General features: G+C 38.0%; 1 protein-coding gene across 1 annotated transcript; it reads right to left on the bottom strand.

Annotated features, from left to right (window-relative positions):
• Positions 1-202: 202 nt before the first annotated feature.
• LOC109060530 (histamine H3 receptor) lies at positions 203-11,707 on the bottom strand. The gene is made up of 3 exons (XM_042749656.1): positions 10,885-11,707; positions 8,207-8,373; positions 203-1,913 (listed from the first exon to the last, which is right to left on the bottom strand). Exons 1-3 carry the CDS (start codon positions 11,204-11,206, stop codon positions 1,035-1,037), a joined length of 1,368 nt encoding a protein of 455 aa, XP_042605590.1. The 5' UTR covers positions 11,207-11,707; the 3' UTR covers positions 203-1,034.
• Positions 11,708-16,753: the final 5,046 nt, after the last annotated feature.

Genomic DNA, 16,753 nt, shown 5'->3' with positions numbered 1-16,753 from the left:
AAATAAATAAAAAAATTTAAATGGTTGTAAACAAGTTTTAAAGCATTCGAAGTCATACAGTTATACTCATAAAGCCATTTTAATGATTTCAGTGTTGTTGACAATGACACTGTAACCATGAATCTAGTCAAGAAAAAAAACAAATCATAAAGAGATATACCCCAAAATTAAATTTGTTTCATGTCCTTCCAAAGCTGTATTACACTATTTCCTCTGTTAAACACAAAAAGAACACATTATTGAAAGTCCAGAGAGTGCTTAAAAAAAAAGGGGGATCAGGGCTGATCACTATAAATGACGGAAAAAAGCACCATAAAAATTGTCCACATGACACAGTTGCTACATTCCAATTCTTTCATATAAGAATTGATTGACATTTTCAAGATTTTCAGCTTATAAAAATGATGAGAACTTAATTCACATTTCACAAAACTTCCATTCAAAAACATTATTAGTTTCAATCTTGTCCACAGCAGGTGATATAGATTTCAGAGTTTGACTGAGAAGCTCATGTTTTTAGTGGTAGAACACACCTTATATTTTTCTTTTCTCATTTGAGCTGTAATGCCATCTCACATAGATCACCTCTTCTTCGCTTATCTATGTGAGTCAAGGAAGTGGAATATACAGTCAATAAATAATGTTGATATGGGCGAGACTGTCAACTGAATATGTTCTGAACACAAGCTGCATCACTTTTTCACCACAGATGTCCCAGAACATGCAACTTACATTAGCTAACAAGAGTGAAACAACTCTGTTCCTATTTTACTGCAAGACAAGAGATAGACAAATAACAACAGCACTGTTAGTTGCACTGTTTATATCCATCAATAAAAGGTCAAATCTTCATAAAGAATCTAATGTCGGGAAGTTTCAACAAAGAAGAACAAAACATGCATCAAGTAATGACATGGATTTCCATTGCGGAATTTGCTTGGGCGAAAATGTTTCACTTTCTTGCCTTGGTGCTTTTATTTCATCCTTAATACTCAGTGTGAAAGTATTAAATCCCTTCAGTTGCCATCAGATTGTCACTGGCAGGAAGGGCTTTCCTCGTGTGGCCGAACAGACTGCCGCTTGGGGCACAAAATCTTGGCAAAAGCCCGGCGAAAGCTGCTGTGGCAAAGCGGGTAGAGGAAAGGGTTGATGGCCGAGTTGAGCCAAAGGAGCCAAAAAGTGACTTCATACCAATGATGTTCCACACAGCTACCACTGCAGGCCGCCCGTATGATCATAAGGAGAGTGTACGGTGCCCAACACACCCCAAAAACGCACACTATGATTGCCAAGGACTTGGCAATCTTCTTATCTCTCGAGAGACGTGCTTGTCCTCCGCTTCTGCATGGGGCGCATGGATTTGATGCCTCCTGCGCTCGTATTATGCGCGTCCTTACCCAACCGCTGAGCAACCCTCGCTTTTTAATGGTTGTCTTCATTGTCAAAGACACGGAGTGGGTGCTGCTGGGATCGCCGCTGGATGATGGCGAAACCTCCTCGTCATCTTTGATCACGGCTGAAACGGTTGCTGGCTCGCTAGAGGACACCTTGCGTGTTTTGACGAAGAAAACAGACGAGGCCTGTCCGTCGATGACCCTCCAGCCGTCCTCCTTCTCAGCTTCCACATGAGCCATACGACTCCGGTTCCGCCGCTGGATGTTGAGATAGATGCTGAAGTTGAAGAAGGCCACGGAGATGAACGGAGAGAAGAACTCGAAGGTAGACGCGGAGAGCAGAAAGTACCAGGTGCAGTAGAACTCGGCGAAACATTCGTCCTCTGGAACGATGCTTTCTCCAACCATCAGTTCCCAGAAGATGATGGCTGGTCCGTAGAGGAGGAATGCCAAAACCCACACCGCCAACATCTTGACCACGGCCAGACGAGTGACTCCCTGCTGGGCCCGGTACCTCACCTATGGAATAAGAAGAAAGATTAAAGTCAAACGAGAGAGACACATAAAATAGCCATAGTTCAGAGTCATAAATTGGTATGAGAGTGATCCCTGGCAGCTATCGCACTCAATAAAGTCTATGCACACTCAGTGTGACTGCCTCTTCTTTTCATGATTTACTCAATTCACAGCCTAGGATTCAGAGCACCGCGAGGAAAAAGAACCAATTTCAGTACTGCAGAACTGATCGGTTATACAGTGAGCTAATGATTTGGACCAGTTCGACTAATGTGGCTATTATAAGTTAATCAGCATGTCCGATTAATCTGATGACATGAAAATACAATTTACATTTAATAAAAGATCAAGACACATGACTAAATCACTTTACACCATGAATACCATTTTTTTCCTACCTTTTTTTAGAAACAACTTCCTGTGGCTCTGTTTCAAAACCTAGCAAGCTGCCTTTCTCTCTACTGCCTTTATTAAAAAAGAACGCAAAATAGGAGGATTACACATAGCATAAATATATATATATGTTTGCTGAATCTTCAGACAAAATATTTTTTAAAATTTTATACATGATATATATATATATATATATATATATATTTATATACCCATATAAATATAAAATATAAATATAAAAATAATATAAATATAAATATTAAAATACAAAACATTTTTTAAAATATTATAAATTTATGTTTGCTGAATCTTCAGACAAAATATTTTTTAAAATTTTATACATGTTTTTGTTGAGTATCATATTTGATACATCAGGCATTTATGGCTCATATATAGTCTGATATAGTGATATCTTTATAACAATACAGCAGATACTTACGTAAAATGGTATAAATATTAGTTGTCACTCTATATCTCCAATAACATGTCTTAGTAAGATGTGATTTAATGATCCAAACCAATCCAATAATGATTGAGAGATGAAGAAATAAACATTCCTCAAAAGTCGGAGATGTTTTGGAGGCTTGGGAAGATTATTCCTCCAGTGCAAAACAGTAAAAGTAAAGCTTCTGGAAACAAACGTTTCTCAAAAGATCCTGATGATAAGATTTGAGACTCACTGTTTTTTTCTAAAATATGATTGATGGAGAATCAAGTAATGCTGAGCTGCTTCAGTCCAGTAAGTGTTAATATTGAAATATTACTACAGTTATTCTGACATTTACTTGATAAAAAATAGCAAAGATTTGAAAGCAAAAAGACACTTGAAGCATGAGCTGAAGGTGGACATTTGTACAATTACTCTAAAAGAGCTTTTACTGTATAAAAAAGTATCAACTATCAATCATGTTTTTCAAAGTTTTGAACATGTTTGTAATTTAGAGGCCATTGAAATGAACTGTAAATCTTCTGAAATATAGCAATGAATAATTGACAAGCGTAATTGTCTTCACTGATGGACAGTGTGACAATAAGGCTGTCTTCGCCATAGCACCTCACTCTCTAGAGTCCGGCCCGAAACACTTTTCATTTCAGTAATTTAAAAATGACAATTGGAAAGATGACAACCAGAGAAATGAATCATCTATTCGAAAAAGACTGGAGCCCTCAAGGGTGTTTTCTTGTTATGAACTAATGCCATTTCAGCCCTGAAATTACAGCAAATTACTACCTCAGACAAACATCACGGTATTTCACACCTTCTAAAGCCCTTGAACTGGATTCTGGGACGCTGGAGATGGTGAAGTTTTGTTGACATACTGCCCATTTCAGTTTTGATGTGTCGCCCAATGGAAAAGCACTAATGCTTTAATAGAGAAGAAGCTTTTTATATACAATTCATTCGTCTAGATTATATTTCACCCCAAAAACAAATAATTATTAAATGTAAATAATATTTGTTGCATTGTGACATTGTTTTTTTATTTTTTATTTTACATGTAACCATTTTATTATTAACAATAATTGATTATTTTGCAATGACATATGACTGAGACAGCTTGACCAACAAATCTGCACAACAAAAATAATCTTATTTAATAGTACTTATGAGAAAACATATCATATGTAGACCTCAGAGGTCGGGGATTGTTGTTATGATAATCCCTATGCATTGCATAATCTCGAAAAACACACAACCTTTGGAAAACACACTATCTTTCCTGAACCTTATTCTGTACAGAACATACTTAAGGAAAGAACCATCTCTGACTTAAATAATTCACCACCAAGGAGAATGATTAAAGCCAGACATTCTTGTCAAATGCCACTGATACTATCACATAAACCGCTACTTTCAATTACTGACAAGTCTTTTTGAAATGACATTTGAGGTTTGAAAAGCATTTAACTTTGTCATTTATGACGGATGACGGATCGCTACTCTTTCAAAAGCAATCTCAGATAAAGCCCATAGACATGTTGTCAACAGGAAGTAACAACATTAAACAATGAGTACTTCAGAAGAGCTGGATAAGAAATGTATTCGCAAAATATGCAAATTCTAATACATTATGCATGAAGCCACGGCGGAATAAACTGCTGAGATGTCGTTGCATAATCTATTAAAAGTTATTCTCCAGATATTCAGTCACAAGCAGTTAAATTACCTTTCAACACATCTGCAAGATCTCGTAAATTTGTTATTGTAGCGCATATCTATGCCTTAATGTTTCTTAACAATTTTGATTCTACATTTTCCACAGGAAATCAATATTTGCGTTTCATAATTCGCCCAAACCCTGCTCTGGAACGTCAAAAGCTGTTTAAGGACTGGGAAATGGGCTTTAACACCATTTTCGCTCAGCGCATTCGTCTTTCACAGTAGGGCATCATTCCCATGTTTTCTGAGCTTATTTTGCTCAACAGTTTAGTTGAATGTGAAGAGAGGTTATTTAAGGACCTCAAGAACCCAAATTCAACATCGTTTCACTGTTTGCAATGGAGATAAATGCACACACTGAATGGAAAAAAATATTGAACTTCCTTCCCCTTCCTTCCTTCCTTTTATGATTTCACCAGAAGAGCTGGTGTACAGCCACGTGGTTTTCAAAGCTACTTCAGATCCAGCTACTTTAAAACTGTACAAGCAACTCATGATTTAAAGTAGTTAATCGATGGGCAGGTACTCCTTAAAACCAGTTAGAAACACAACAAGCTATGAACAAAAAGCAGACAAGTACATTAAAGCAATTCAAACGGGTGATATTTTTTAAATATATAACTTTTGGACTATATAATTAATAATTTAATCAGAGCAGTATTTAGCTCGCTCAAAAATGATGGATTTGAATGAATGAATCTTGATTAAAGTGACAGCATTAAACTTATAAATTTACACTTTTACATCCGAATGAATCAGTTCAATATAACGTCTTGCCAGTGCTATGTTTGAGAGAGATAGAAGCGCATAATTGATTACTTCCTCATATTACGACATAAAATAGTGACTTTGGATAAAGTAGCTTGGTACTGAAAAAGATAGTTAAGTTAGTAGCATTAGTAGGTTTTACTCTTCAACCCAGATGAAAAAAGTGCACTAAAATACACTTAAGCTAACCTTAAAGTGTACTCAACTGTGCTATTTTGAGCCACCATGAATATGAACTAAAAAGCACTTTTAACATTCTATCTTTGTATTAAAATTGTATTTAGTTACCACTTTTAAACCCTTCTGTATATTTGGTGTACTACAACGCATAAAATCAACTTAAGTGTTAGTGCTAATTAGTGCATTTATATTAAGTGTACTTAAGTACCACAGTTGGGAAAATATAACTAGTACATTAGAAATATATTTTTAATAAAATCAGTTTAATTTAAACATATGATTACTATATAAAAGTCTACTAAGATTGAGCGATTTTTAAAGCATTCAGAGCACACTTAAGAAATACACTAATAGAAGATTTTTGCACTTTATTTCAATGCACTAAAAATCTATTTAAATATCAGTGGTATTTAGTATACTTTTTCAAGTGCACTGAAGTACTACTGAAGTAGAAATATACTTTTAATTAGTGTATAATGTATAACTTACACAATTTATGTACTTGCTTGTACTTAAGTATTGTTTAGTGCATTCAAGTATACTTTATTTGTACCTGGGTATCCCTCTTCAGATCACCGACTAAACTGTAACACAGAGGCACATATATGTGGTTTCCTTACAGTAGCCATTTTGGTGGGTAGGTGCCTGTTTTAGACATGACTTTTAGCCATGTGGTTTTCATCAGAGGCCTCTCTCAGGATGTAAAGGTCAGGAGAGGGGGCAGCCTTGTTATAGTCGCTCCCCGTGAGTCATTATAGCCTCACAGAATCACTGGGCAGCTGCCTGCATGTCCAAAATAGCTGTCTGCAGCATGCCAGTCATAAACCAGAATTCAGTCAAGCCACTAGAACGACTGAGAGGGACACTTAAAAAGCACTTATGCAACAATACAGCAGTGCATTGCAATACAAGACCAAAGAGTACTTCCTGTACTTTTTACATTTGTTACAAAACATGTAGGAAGCAGTTTAAGGCATTGTCTGCACACTTTCTGACGCAAAAGCTGTTCTAAAAGATAGGAGGCATAATTATACTGCAAAGAATCGGCCAAATTCTATGGCAGCCATTCATAAACTCTTAAAAATAAAGGCTCTTTATTGGCATCAGTGGTTCCATGAAGAATCTTTTAAGGGTTAGTTCACCCAAAAAATAAAAATTCTGTCATTAATTACTCATCCTCATGTCATTCCAAACCAATAAGACCTTCATTCCTCTTTGGAACACAAGACATTTTTGATGAAATTGTTTCTGATGAGATCTGAGAGCTTTCTGACCCTGCATAGACAACAGGGGAACTACTACATTCAAGGCCCAGAAAGGTAGTAAGAACATTGTTAAAATAGTCCATGTGACATCAGTGGTTCAACCGTAATTTATGAAGCTACGAGAATACTTTTTCTGCACAAAGAAAACAAAAATGATGACTTTATTCAACTGTTTGTTCTCTTCTGGGTTCTCTTGCAGTCTATGGAGGGTTAGAAAGCTATCGGATTTCATCAAAAATATCTTAATTTGTTTTCTGCAGATGAACAAAGGTCTTAAAGGTTTGGAACGACAGGAGGGTGAGTAATTAATGACAGAATTTTCCTTTTTCGAGGGAACTATCCCTTTAACATCAATGGAAACATTCCATTACACAAAAGCTTCTTTAGATGATTCAAATGTTCTTTACTCACTCTAAGAAAGAATTGCTCTTTTATGAACTGTTCACTGAAAGGTTCTTTGGGAACCTAAAGTGGATCTTTTATGGCATTGCTGTGAAAACCTTACTTTGTAAATAAAGAATTGGTCATTTATGAGGTACATTTCAGTTGGGATGAAGACAGCAAGGCAGCTCAATTGGTTTTGGAACAGAGCCCAAGTTTGGATTTTTAATAACCCACTGGTCTTAAGGTTGACTCACTATGAAGTATGAATATGAATTGATGATGTCGTCCGTGACTAACATAGCAGATATTTGCAGTAAATTGCACTGAAAAATTCATGACCATAGAGCAGTTGAACGCTGGATCCACCGAGGATGTGAGCATCATGCGTTGGGTGGGCCGCTATTATCTAAGATCTGTCGCCGGGGCAGCAAGTCATTTGCTTATTATTCATCTGATTGCAATAACACTGTCTTCAGTGTCTTGTGGGTTTTGTGAACAACTCATTTGTTTCAGACAAAAGGGAAATGTGCAGTGCATCATCTGAGGCACCAAGCGAAAACTTGGTTTGTATGCATTTGTAGGAGACAACAATTAGAATATTTGAAGAACATAAAATGCTTCTGACATAACGGACAAAAAAATGGGTTGCAAACACTGAATATTGCAATTGCTTACAAGTTTTGCTTTGTGTCTCAGATTATGTACTGGAAATTTCTCTTTGAAACAAATGAGATGTTTACACAACTCGCAAAACAGTATTTTTTTTTTACATGAAAAAAGTGGCAAGACTTGTCTATCATGAATTGATTGTGATCGAGAAATGTTTGTGTAAGGTGGTTGAAGAGCAGAGGTTGGCTTATTTTTGGTCTATTTTGATGAAAAACTACTACGATTTTGTCTTTGGAAGAACAGATATGCCAGAATGCATCGTGTTGAGATAACATTAACACAATATGGTGGACGAAGCAAGAATAATGTCAACCTTTAATATATTTAATGCAATACTGAAGAGTCCTGATAAAAATAGTTCAATCTAATCTAACGTCTGGAGCTCAACGACGCTGCACTGTAAACATAACATGCAGGTTTGGAGTGGCATTTACTGACTATTACTTTAAGTAGACTAATTGGATGTTGATACTTACAGCTCGGGTAACGGACAGGAAGCGATCGTAGCTGATTAAGACGATATTGAAGACAGAAGCCGTGCACAACAAGTAGTCCATCACAAGCCACAGCTTACACAGTCCACGGCCCAGCATCCACCTGCCCGTCAAGATATAGGGCATATAGACCGGGATGCAAAAAGCCCCTGGAAAGAGAGAGAGACATCACATTTTACTGTATTATATACAGCCCTCGACTGGTATCAATGGCCACATGCTTCTCCTGGTCAGGATATAATAGGCTCTTCAGAGCACAAAATCAATGGATCATGTCACGAAGGAGTCGCTTCACAATGTGACCGATAAACCTGAGCCATTATCAAAAAGCCATCGAGCTGCAAAGGGAACGCTGACTGCTTTCTGAGCTCTCTACCTCTTTCTCTTGCTTTTCCACACCTAGAAGCATCAAGAGAAAGCTTTTTCACAAAGCCATACAAAACAGCAATCTCATCACCGCCTAGTCTTTGAAGGACACTGAGATTTCACATCTATCATACTGTCAAATACACAGCCATGGCTCCATTATTTAGAGCTTTTAAACTGGTTGGCATCTGAGGAAAAAAGCAGCGCTTTGTCACACTTTGTTCATCTAAACTACGTGGGCATGTTTTCGGGTAGAGCGGCACCTCTTATCTCTCAAACCAAGTTGTTTAATTTTTTTTTTTCAAAGAACTTCCACTGAGCACTACATCGGCTGAGCACTAATGCCTATGAGCCGTAAATAAACACTCAAGCAGGCAGAGAGGGTTTGGTGAATAGACCACGAGGCTGTGCGGATCTTGAAATGAACCGCAGATAGGATCTCGTTTCTTAATGCACTCTTAATCCAAGCCAATAATTGATGGTGCCAGCACACCACAGAGCAGCAGAGAACTAAAGGTCTCTGTCTTGGTACTGCAGATGGATGGGTGTAATCATTCCTTTTTCCACCGCAGAACCTGCTTTGCTAAGAAAGCATGACAAGAATATGATCTGAAAACAAAAGAAAATGTATGGCTCATTGGGAAATTTGAGTCTTCACCCATATAGTGGATGAAGCAATATTATAATAATATTATTAATACATATATATGCAATACTGAAAATTACTGATAAAAATAGTTGACAACCTGGATCCCCTTTCACTTTGAGTTACTGGAAATTATAAAAATGTATGGCACTTTGGGAAATTTGGATCTGGTTAGCTTCAGGACAGCCATTGTGGGGTTTTCATTGCCAAATATAATGGTGATATAATACACAAAATAAAATTTAATGACAGCAAATAAGACAAACACTTACCCTCACCCTATACTCACCCTATATATCTACTCATAATTCACAAGCAAAAAGAAAATTAGACCAAAGAAAATCATGTCGAAATTGCAAAATGAGGATGCAGGTCCATTTCAGTGGATTTGAGAGGTTTGACCTACTAGTTTTGTATTCCTTGGAGAACAAACTTTTGTTGTGGTTGCTGTTATGAGTGGTCTAATCACTCTCCTGGTTTTCAAGATGAGGTCAAAGCAGACAAAACCAGAGAAATGTGGTTTATGTAATAATTCACTCTGAATCCATTTCCTGCAAAGCAGTGATGTGGTCAGGACTGCAAATCATGTGTAATCAGGTTTATGAACATACATCACTTTTATGACATACACTCTAAAAGCAAGCACAGCTACAATAATTTACATTTATCATTTGGCAACAGGCCATGCTAATGAGTACTGACTTTCAAAACTGAGCAAGAAACCAATACACAATACCTAGACCAATATATTGGCCATTGTTGACCATTTTGAGATTCCCAACACTGAATGAAAACTTGGTTGTACAAGTATCATATTAATGTTCTTTTTGTACATTTTGGGTACTCATTGTGCAAAACCAAACATTTCATTTAAAAAATGTTGTTCATATTTGATTTGCTGTTATTAAATTTCATTATGTACACATCATTCACGCTGCACTCTAGATTGGCGTTGACTGTGATTTCATCAAGTACAACATGTTCCTGGATCAACATCCTTATTGATCCTGGAACAACATTCCAATTAACCAATCAGAATTGAGGGATAACTTTTCAGGAAATATCAGTTTTAGGCTTACAGTCAGGGTTAGGTGCTTCTACACTCTTGTTAATCAGCTATCATTTCCCACTGATTTTAGGAATAAATTATAGGTAGGGTTAGGTTTAGAGGAGTGGGGTAGGGATGAGGTTTAGTCTACATTTTTGGACAGTAATGTTGATTCACGATCAACAAAAGATGTTGATCCAGGAACATGGCTTACTTGGTAAAATCAAGGCGACCATAGATTGGTATCGATCTCTCTGTTGCATATCCAGTACATATGTTTGATCGATCCGGCATTACTCATCAGCTACACTTGCGTGTTTTATCGAGTAAGGTCTAGTCTAATCTATGTAACTTTTCTTTGCACTATCATTTGGGTGTCTATCAAAGCCAATATTCCCACAGATCTCATCAGATGTACAGTAAATATGATCTCCAGAACGCTTTGATCCTGTAGAACAAAGGGGCTTCTATTGCTCGATGCCATGCATATCATTTTTTAAGAGATGCAATATCTTATATTCACATGCACATTTGCAATGCAAAAACAAGCGCATATGAAGCTTTTTGAGTTGGTTAATTCAAATGCACATTTATACATACCAACAAGGAAGTCCGATATAGCCAAATTAAGGAAGAAGTAATTGCATTGATTTCTGAGGCTCTTGTCCACGACGAACGCGAGAATAACCAACGCGTTCCCGACCACCACCACGACCACCAGAGTTATCATGAGGATCGCCAGAATGACCATCGTGTACCCTGGGAACGGAGCCCCATCCGAGCTGACGGCCGTGCTGTTGGAGCTAGAGGAATTGAAGCAGTTAACCATTGTCAGATCGAGGACATTTGGAGAACCAGCAACAGGTCTGAAGTCATCATGTGAACCTTTTCCCGCTGACGATGATGACAGCAGAGTTTTCATCCCTTTAGGGCTGCGTTAACTTGAGCGCGCGCGGAATAAGCATCCAGTTGGAGTCTCCAAACCTCTGTGGAGTGCGCGCATCTTTGATGCGTCCAGTGCAATACCAGAAACACATGACGTGAAATGACTCCTTCCTGAGGGGAACTCCAAGTCCTTGCACTGAGACTGAGCGCAAAGTTTGTGCTCTACGATTTTTCAACATAATAGCGCGTTCCTGTCATGCGCGCACATCAAATGTTGCGCTCTCGCGCCTCCCGTTGGATCGCGCGCTGTCCTCAGATAGATACGAGGTGTACGCGGTCCACTTTGTAACTTACCTTTGTGAGGATCTGGTTGAAGTATGATATCCAGAATTGCATAAAGTGCAATGAACCTTTTCCTCTCTCTCCATTTGTCCAAGTACAGAGAATATTGTTTTTATACAATCACACAGTGTGATTATGTATATTGCTCTGCTTGAATAGTTGTTATACACATATGAATGACCCATGCGTTGAGAGTCAACATACATTTAATTAAAAAGCAAAGACAGTATAAATTGTTTTCAGATAGCCTAGTCTATCTCAAATATAATTGTGACCCTGGACCACAAAACCATTCGTAGGGGACAATTTTTTTGAAATTGAGTTTTATACATCATCTGAAAACGGAATAAATATTTTATTGCGTTTTATCAATGTTTAGACATTTTTAGAGAAAATAACAAAGATACTCATTATGAATGTTTATAATGGCAATAATTTAGTATTTTTCAAGTTCACCCAAAATTCAAATCATTTACACGTCATTCAAATCGATTTCTCTTTCTTCTGCATAACACATAAGATATTTTGAGAAATGTCTCTGTGTTTTTGCCAATGGGGTCCAATGTCAGTCTTCAAAATATCTTCTTTTGTGTTCTGCAGATTAAAGTAAGGCACTCCTGTGCTTTAAAAGATCTAGTTTTTGTGTTATGCTAAAATCCTATGAACCAATTCCCCTTCCCATTCTTTAGGACTGGCTTTGAATGATGACAGAAATTCCAACGGGAATCCTGGTCACATTTTTTTGACTAGTGTATTAGTGCTCTTGTACTGTTCATTGGTTTCAGAACCATGGACAGCAGCTACTACCATCCACTCAAGGCAAAGCTCAGGCAGGTTATTTTCTTCAAAGCATTCCTTCCCTACCCAGTGGCTGTGCCTCAACTACATTACATACTATGTCGGCTTTTATGAGGCATGATGAAAAAAGAGACTGTAAATTCAAGCATTTAGGGACAAAAAAAGAGAAAATGTTAATGCCTCAATCAGCCGAGTACATGACGTTAAAGGCATGACAAATAAACATCCTAATTGCACTTTTAAGTTTTAAATTGCACACCATGTACAGTACGCCTCCTCTTCCTAAAGTCTGTGTTCTAGGTATAAAAAAAAAATCTTAATTACACTCGCTGTCAGAGATGTGGTCTTCTTTTCCTGTGTGAGTCATTTCCCTACTGACACAAAAGACCGACTTTAGCCCTGTGTGCTTTTCCTCAGCTGTGCACCAGAGCAAGACGATAGCAGACACTTTGCCCCTGCATTTCACACACACGTGCGTGACATTGATACTGAAATAATGGTGCATCTGTGAAATCCAATTTAGCGGCACTGCATGGTGCACTCCTTTAACTTCCATTAGTCCAGCAGTTGTGCAGTTAAATTCTGTCTAAAACCCTTTTAAATGTGTCATTCTACTTTAATTATGAAGTGCTAATTAAGCCCTGGGCTCTTAACCCAGGATTTCTTGTCTAGGCCCCACAGTGATTCCAATCACTTCCAAAGAGGGTCACTTGAGAGGCTGGGGAACGATTTGATTAGCTTAAGTGTGTTGTTAAAACGTGAAACAAATGCTATAAAAGCACAGTGGAAGATCTCTCTGCCAAACCTGACACAAGTGTCCAACTAATTTAAAGACTTAAAAGTCAACATGAGCTCAAAACGGATGCTATTTCATTGATGCATTTTATTCTAAAGAATAAAAGCTTTCATTTCACCTTTTTTCGAGCGAGTTGTAGTATTTGAAAGGGTTAAAGCCTTCATAGTCTTGTTTCAGGTTGCCACATTTCATGTTGCTAATTAGCAGGGATTTCAAACATTAAAGCATTTGGACTAAAAACATAGAGGCAGGTGGCAGAAGAAGATAACATGGAAAGAGGCTAAGTGCAATCAAGTTCTTTGTTGTATTATTCTTGCAGCGGAAGCAGAATTCTGCGTATTCCAAAGGCCCAGAGCGAGAGCTTCAACTCATTTCAACAGGGATCTGCTCTATCACCTTCTAAAGAAGTATAGGAGAGACTCTTATGAAACAAGCTTTGTCTGCTCCCTTCTGATGTTTGATCTCCAGAGATGAAGAGGCCTGACCCTTACTTAAACAAACAACAACGGCCATCTCCCAGTGCCACTTGAGGCAATAAAACAACATGAATTATCATTCTGCTCTGGTCTTCTTGCTCCTCAAGGCCTCAACGGAGGACAGCTAATGTGCTGATTTGATTTCTCCCACGATTAATATTATTCATTGATACTGTTGTCAGCTAGGATACAAAAGGGAAGGGTTTCTTATCCACTATGCAAATTAGCCACTTTCATGCAATGCTAATGGTTCACTCTTGGTGTCTATATATGGAAGGATATTATCTGGTCAAGTCGAGTTGTGAAGTTCAATATTGCATTTACTCTCACAGTGGGTTGCATCAAACAGATGATTAGCATGTCGGAGATCTGGCTTAGGCTACTTAAAATGTACCTTAAAAAAAGCATGGTATTTTCTTACATACTGTAATGATATTTGTATTTAAGGTTAGCTAGAAGTGTTTCTGACCTGGCATTAGTGGTATGTGATAAAGTTGTCCTTTGGGTAAACTCTGCTTGCTGTGGTAGAAAGAATTGTGTAAACATTGGTTAGTTGGAGCATTGATAAGAAGCCAAACAATCCTTGAGCAAGTTTTGCCCAGTCAAATCAATAATTAGCATGTTGGAGATCAATTTTAGGCTGGCGAAACACAGCACTGCATGTTCAAGCATACAGTCCAGCTATCTGTACCAAAGAAAAAAACAACTCTTTGGCAGAAATTAATCTTCGAATGTCACAATAAAACTTTTTAGCCATCAAATTGGCCATTTTCATGACACATATTTGGCTTCGACAATTTAAAAAGTGCCAGTGCACAGCATGGAATTGTCTGATGTATTGTGGAGTTATTTCCATCCAAATATAGCACAATTCCCCACCAGATGTCATTTACACCACCATGACTCTGTGGCCCAAAGTAAAAGAGATCTGCTGGTTATAGTTCAGATGAGATTTGTTTAGACCGTTGGGTGGTCAAACAGACAATTAGCATGTTGGTTTAGTCAATTTAAAGGATCAATGCACAGCATTATTTTTTCTTTACTGCACAGTTATTTGCAAAGAAGCTTGATTCCTCATGAGAAACTATATTAGCTGAGAGTCATCCTTTGGGAAAACGGTTTTCACATTTGTTGTGATTATTTAGACCAAATAAAGACATCCATTACCCAGGGCAAAGATGAGCTGCCAGACTGGCCCTGGGCGAGTATTGTCCAGTCAAAATTAATGGTAGCTTGTTGGAGATATGGTTTAGGCTGCTGGAACACAGCATTACAATTATTTGAACCAACAATTAGCTTGATTGTTCTGCAGAAATTGAAGGCGCAGTTATCCTTGCATATCATAACAAATCTTTTTTAAAAGAACTGTTTGGACATCTAATTGCCAATTAGCATATCACAAATCTATTTGTCACTTTAAAAAGAGCATGGTATTGTCTTGAGTAGGAGATATTTCAATGCACAATTCCTCACCAGATGTCATCTACACCAGTGATACTGTTGCCCAAAATAAGATAGATCTGCTGGTTACAGTTCAGATTTTTGTTCAGACTAATGGTGGGGTCAAATAGACAATTAGCATGTTGCTTTGGTCAACTTAAAAAGTATCAGTGCACAGCACTGCATTTACTGATGTAATGCAAAGTTATTTACAGAGAAGCTTTATTTCTCAGCCAGAAACTATATTAGAGAGTCCTTCTTTGGGGAAACAGTTTTCACATTTGCTGCCATGATTCTGTAGACCAAATAAAAGACATCCATTACTCAGGGCAAAGATGAGGTGCCCAACAGGCCCTGAGCAAATTTTTTTCAGTCAAAGCAATGGTTAGCTTTTTTGAGATATGGTTTAGGCTGCCGAAACACAGCATTACAATTATTTGAACCAAAAATGAGCTTGATTTTTCTGCAGAATTCGAAGGCACAGTTATTTGCATTATATTTTTTTCCAAGAACCATTTGGACCTTTAATTGGCAATTAGCATAGTCACAGATCTATTTTTGTCACTTTAAAAAGCGTATTAAAAAGGGTATTTCTATCCATATATAGCGCAATTCCTCACCATCAACACTAATGTGATACTCTGGCCCAAAATAAAAGGCATCCGTTGGGTACAGTTGAGATGAGAAGCTTGAGCAATTTTTGTTTGGACTGTTGGGTAGTCAAATGGACAATTAGCAAGTTGTTTTAATCAATTTAATGTATCAATGCACAGCACCATTATTTGCAGGGAAGCTTGATTCCTTGCCAGAAACTATATTAGCTGAGATTCATCCTTTGGGAAAACAGTTTTCACATTTGCTGTCATGATTCTGTAGACCAAATAAAAGACTTTTCAGGGCAAAGATGAGGTGCCAAACAGTTTTGCATGCAAGGCAGATTTAGACTTATACACAGAAAACATGTCACAGCAAAAGAACACCAAAGCATTTAGCAATGCCCCTTGAGTCGAAGCAAGCAATTGAATCTGAAAGGGTAGGTGCTGACAGTCAAAAGATCTGTTAATATTCATTGAAAGGAAATAGAGTGGGAACACAGGGAGAGAGACCGAGAGGCAGGCATGAAAGAATAGTCCAGAGAAAAGGGAATAGATGCATGCAGGGAGGATGAAAGTGAGAAGACTGAGACTAGCACTGCAGACAGGAAAGAGGCCAGAATGTCAAAGACCCAAAGGTATTTTAGAAGGAAGACAGCAACGATGTGTGTGTGCACCTTAGAGAAAGAGCGCAACCAAGGCGAGACCTCAAAAAGCATTCGAGTACCTTTTCTGGGTGACTCATTCCCACAGAAGAATTCACCAGCCGCGAACCCTTCTGAGCTCCACAGGTTGAGCAAAGACTCAGGGACGCTGGTACGCAAACCAACTAGTTGCTTTCCGAGACACGGCACCAAACCGTCACGCAAGTGCCTGCCATTCCAACTTGGTATTCAGATGGTTCTCCCGTGACCTAGCATCTGCTTATTAGAACATCATGCGCCAAAATGATCAAGTTATTCTCACATGAGCTAATTAAGCACACTTAGCATGCGAGTCATAGCGCTGCAAACTCACCAGGTGGCGGTGGACTTTGGCCCTGCAAAGTTCGAATGGTAAAAATACCATGCAATATTCAAAAGGTTAAGTATGAGCGAAAAACGCAATACTGAAGAGCGACTCTCCATGGGACTAAATAA

This window comes from Cyprinus carpio, chromosome B22, assembly GCF_018340385.1.
Source record: "Cyprinus carpio isolate SPL01 chromosome B22, ASM1834038v1, whole genome shotgun sequence".
Lineage (NCBI taxonomy): Eukaryota > Metazoa > Chordata > Actinopteri > Cypriniformes > Cyprinidae > Cyprinus > Cyprinus carpio.
This window is presented reverse-complemented; position numbering and strand designations above follow the sequence as displayed.

Excerpts from the sequence above, each read along its gene's own strand:
- LOC109060530 (XM_042749656.1), bottom strand. The coding sequence starts at position 11,206 with ATGAAAACTCTGCTGTCATCATCGTCAGCGGGAAAAGGTTCACATGAT. Across the intron at positions 8,374-10,884 it reads TATATCGGACTTCCTTGTTG|GGGCTTTTTGCATCCCGGTC; the intron begins GTATGTATAAAT and ends CTCTCTTTCCAG. Across the intron at positions 1,914-8,206 it reads TCCTGTCCGTTACCCGAGCT|GTGAGGTACCGGGCCCAGCA; the intron begins GTAAGTATCAAC and ends CTTATTCCATAG.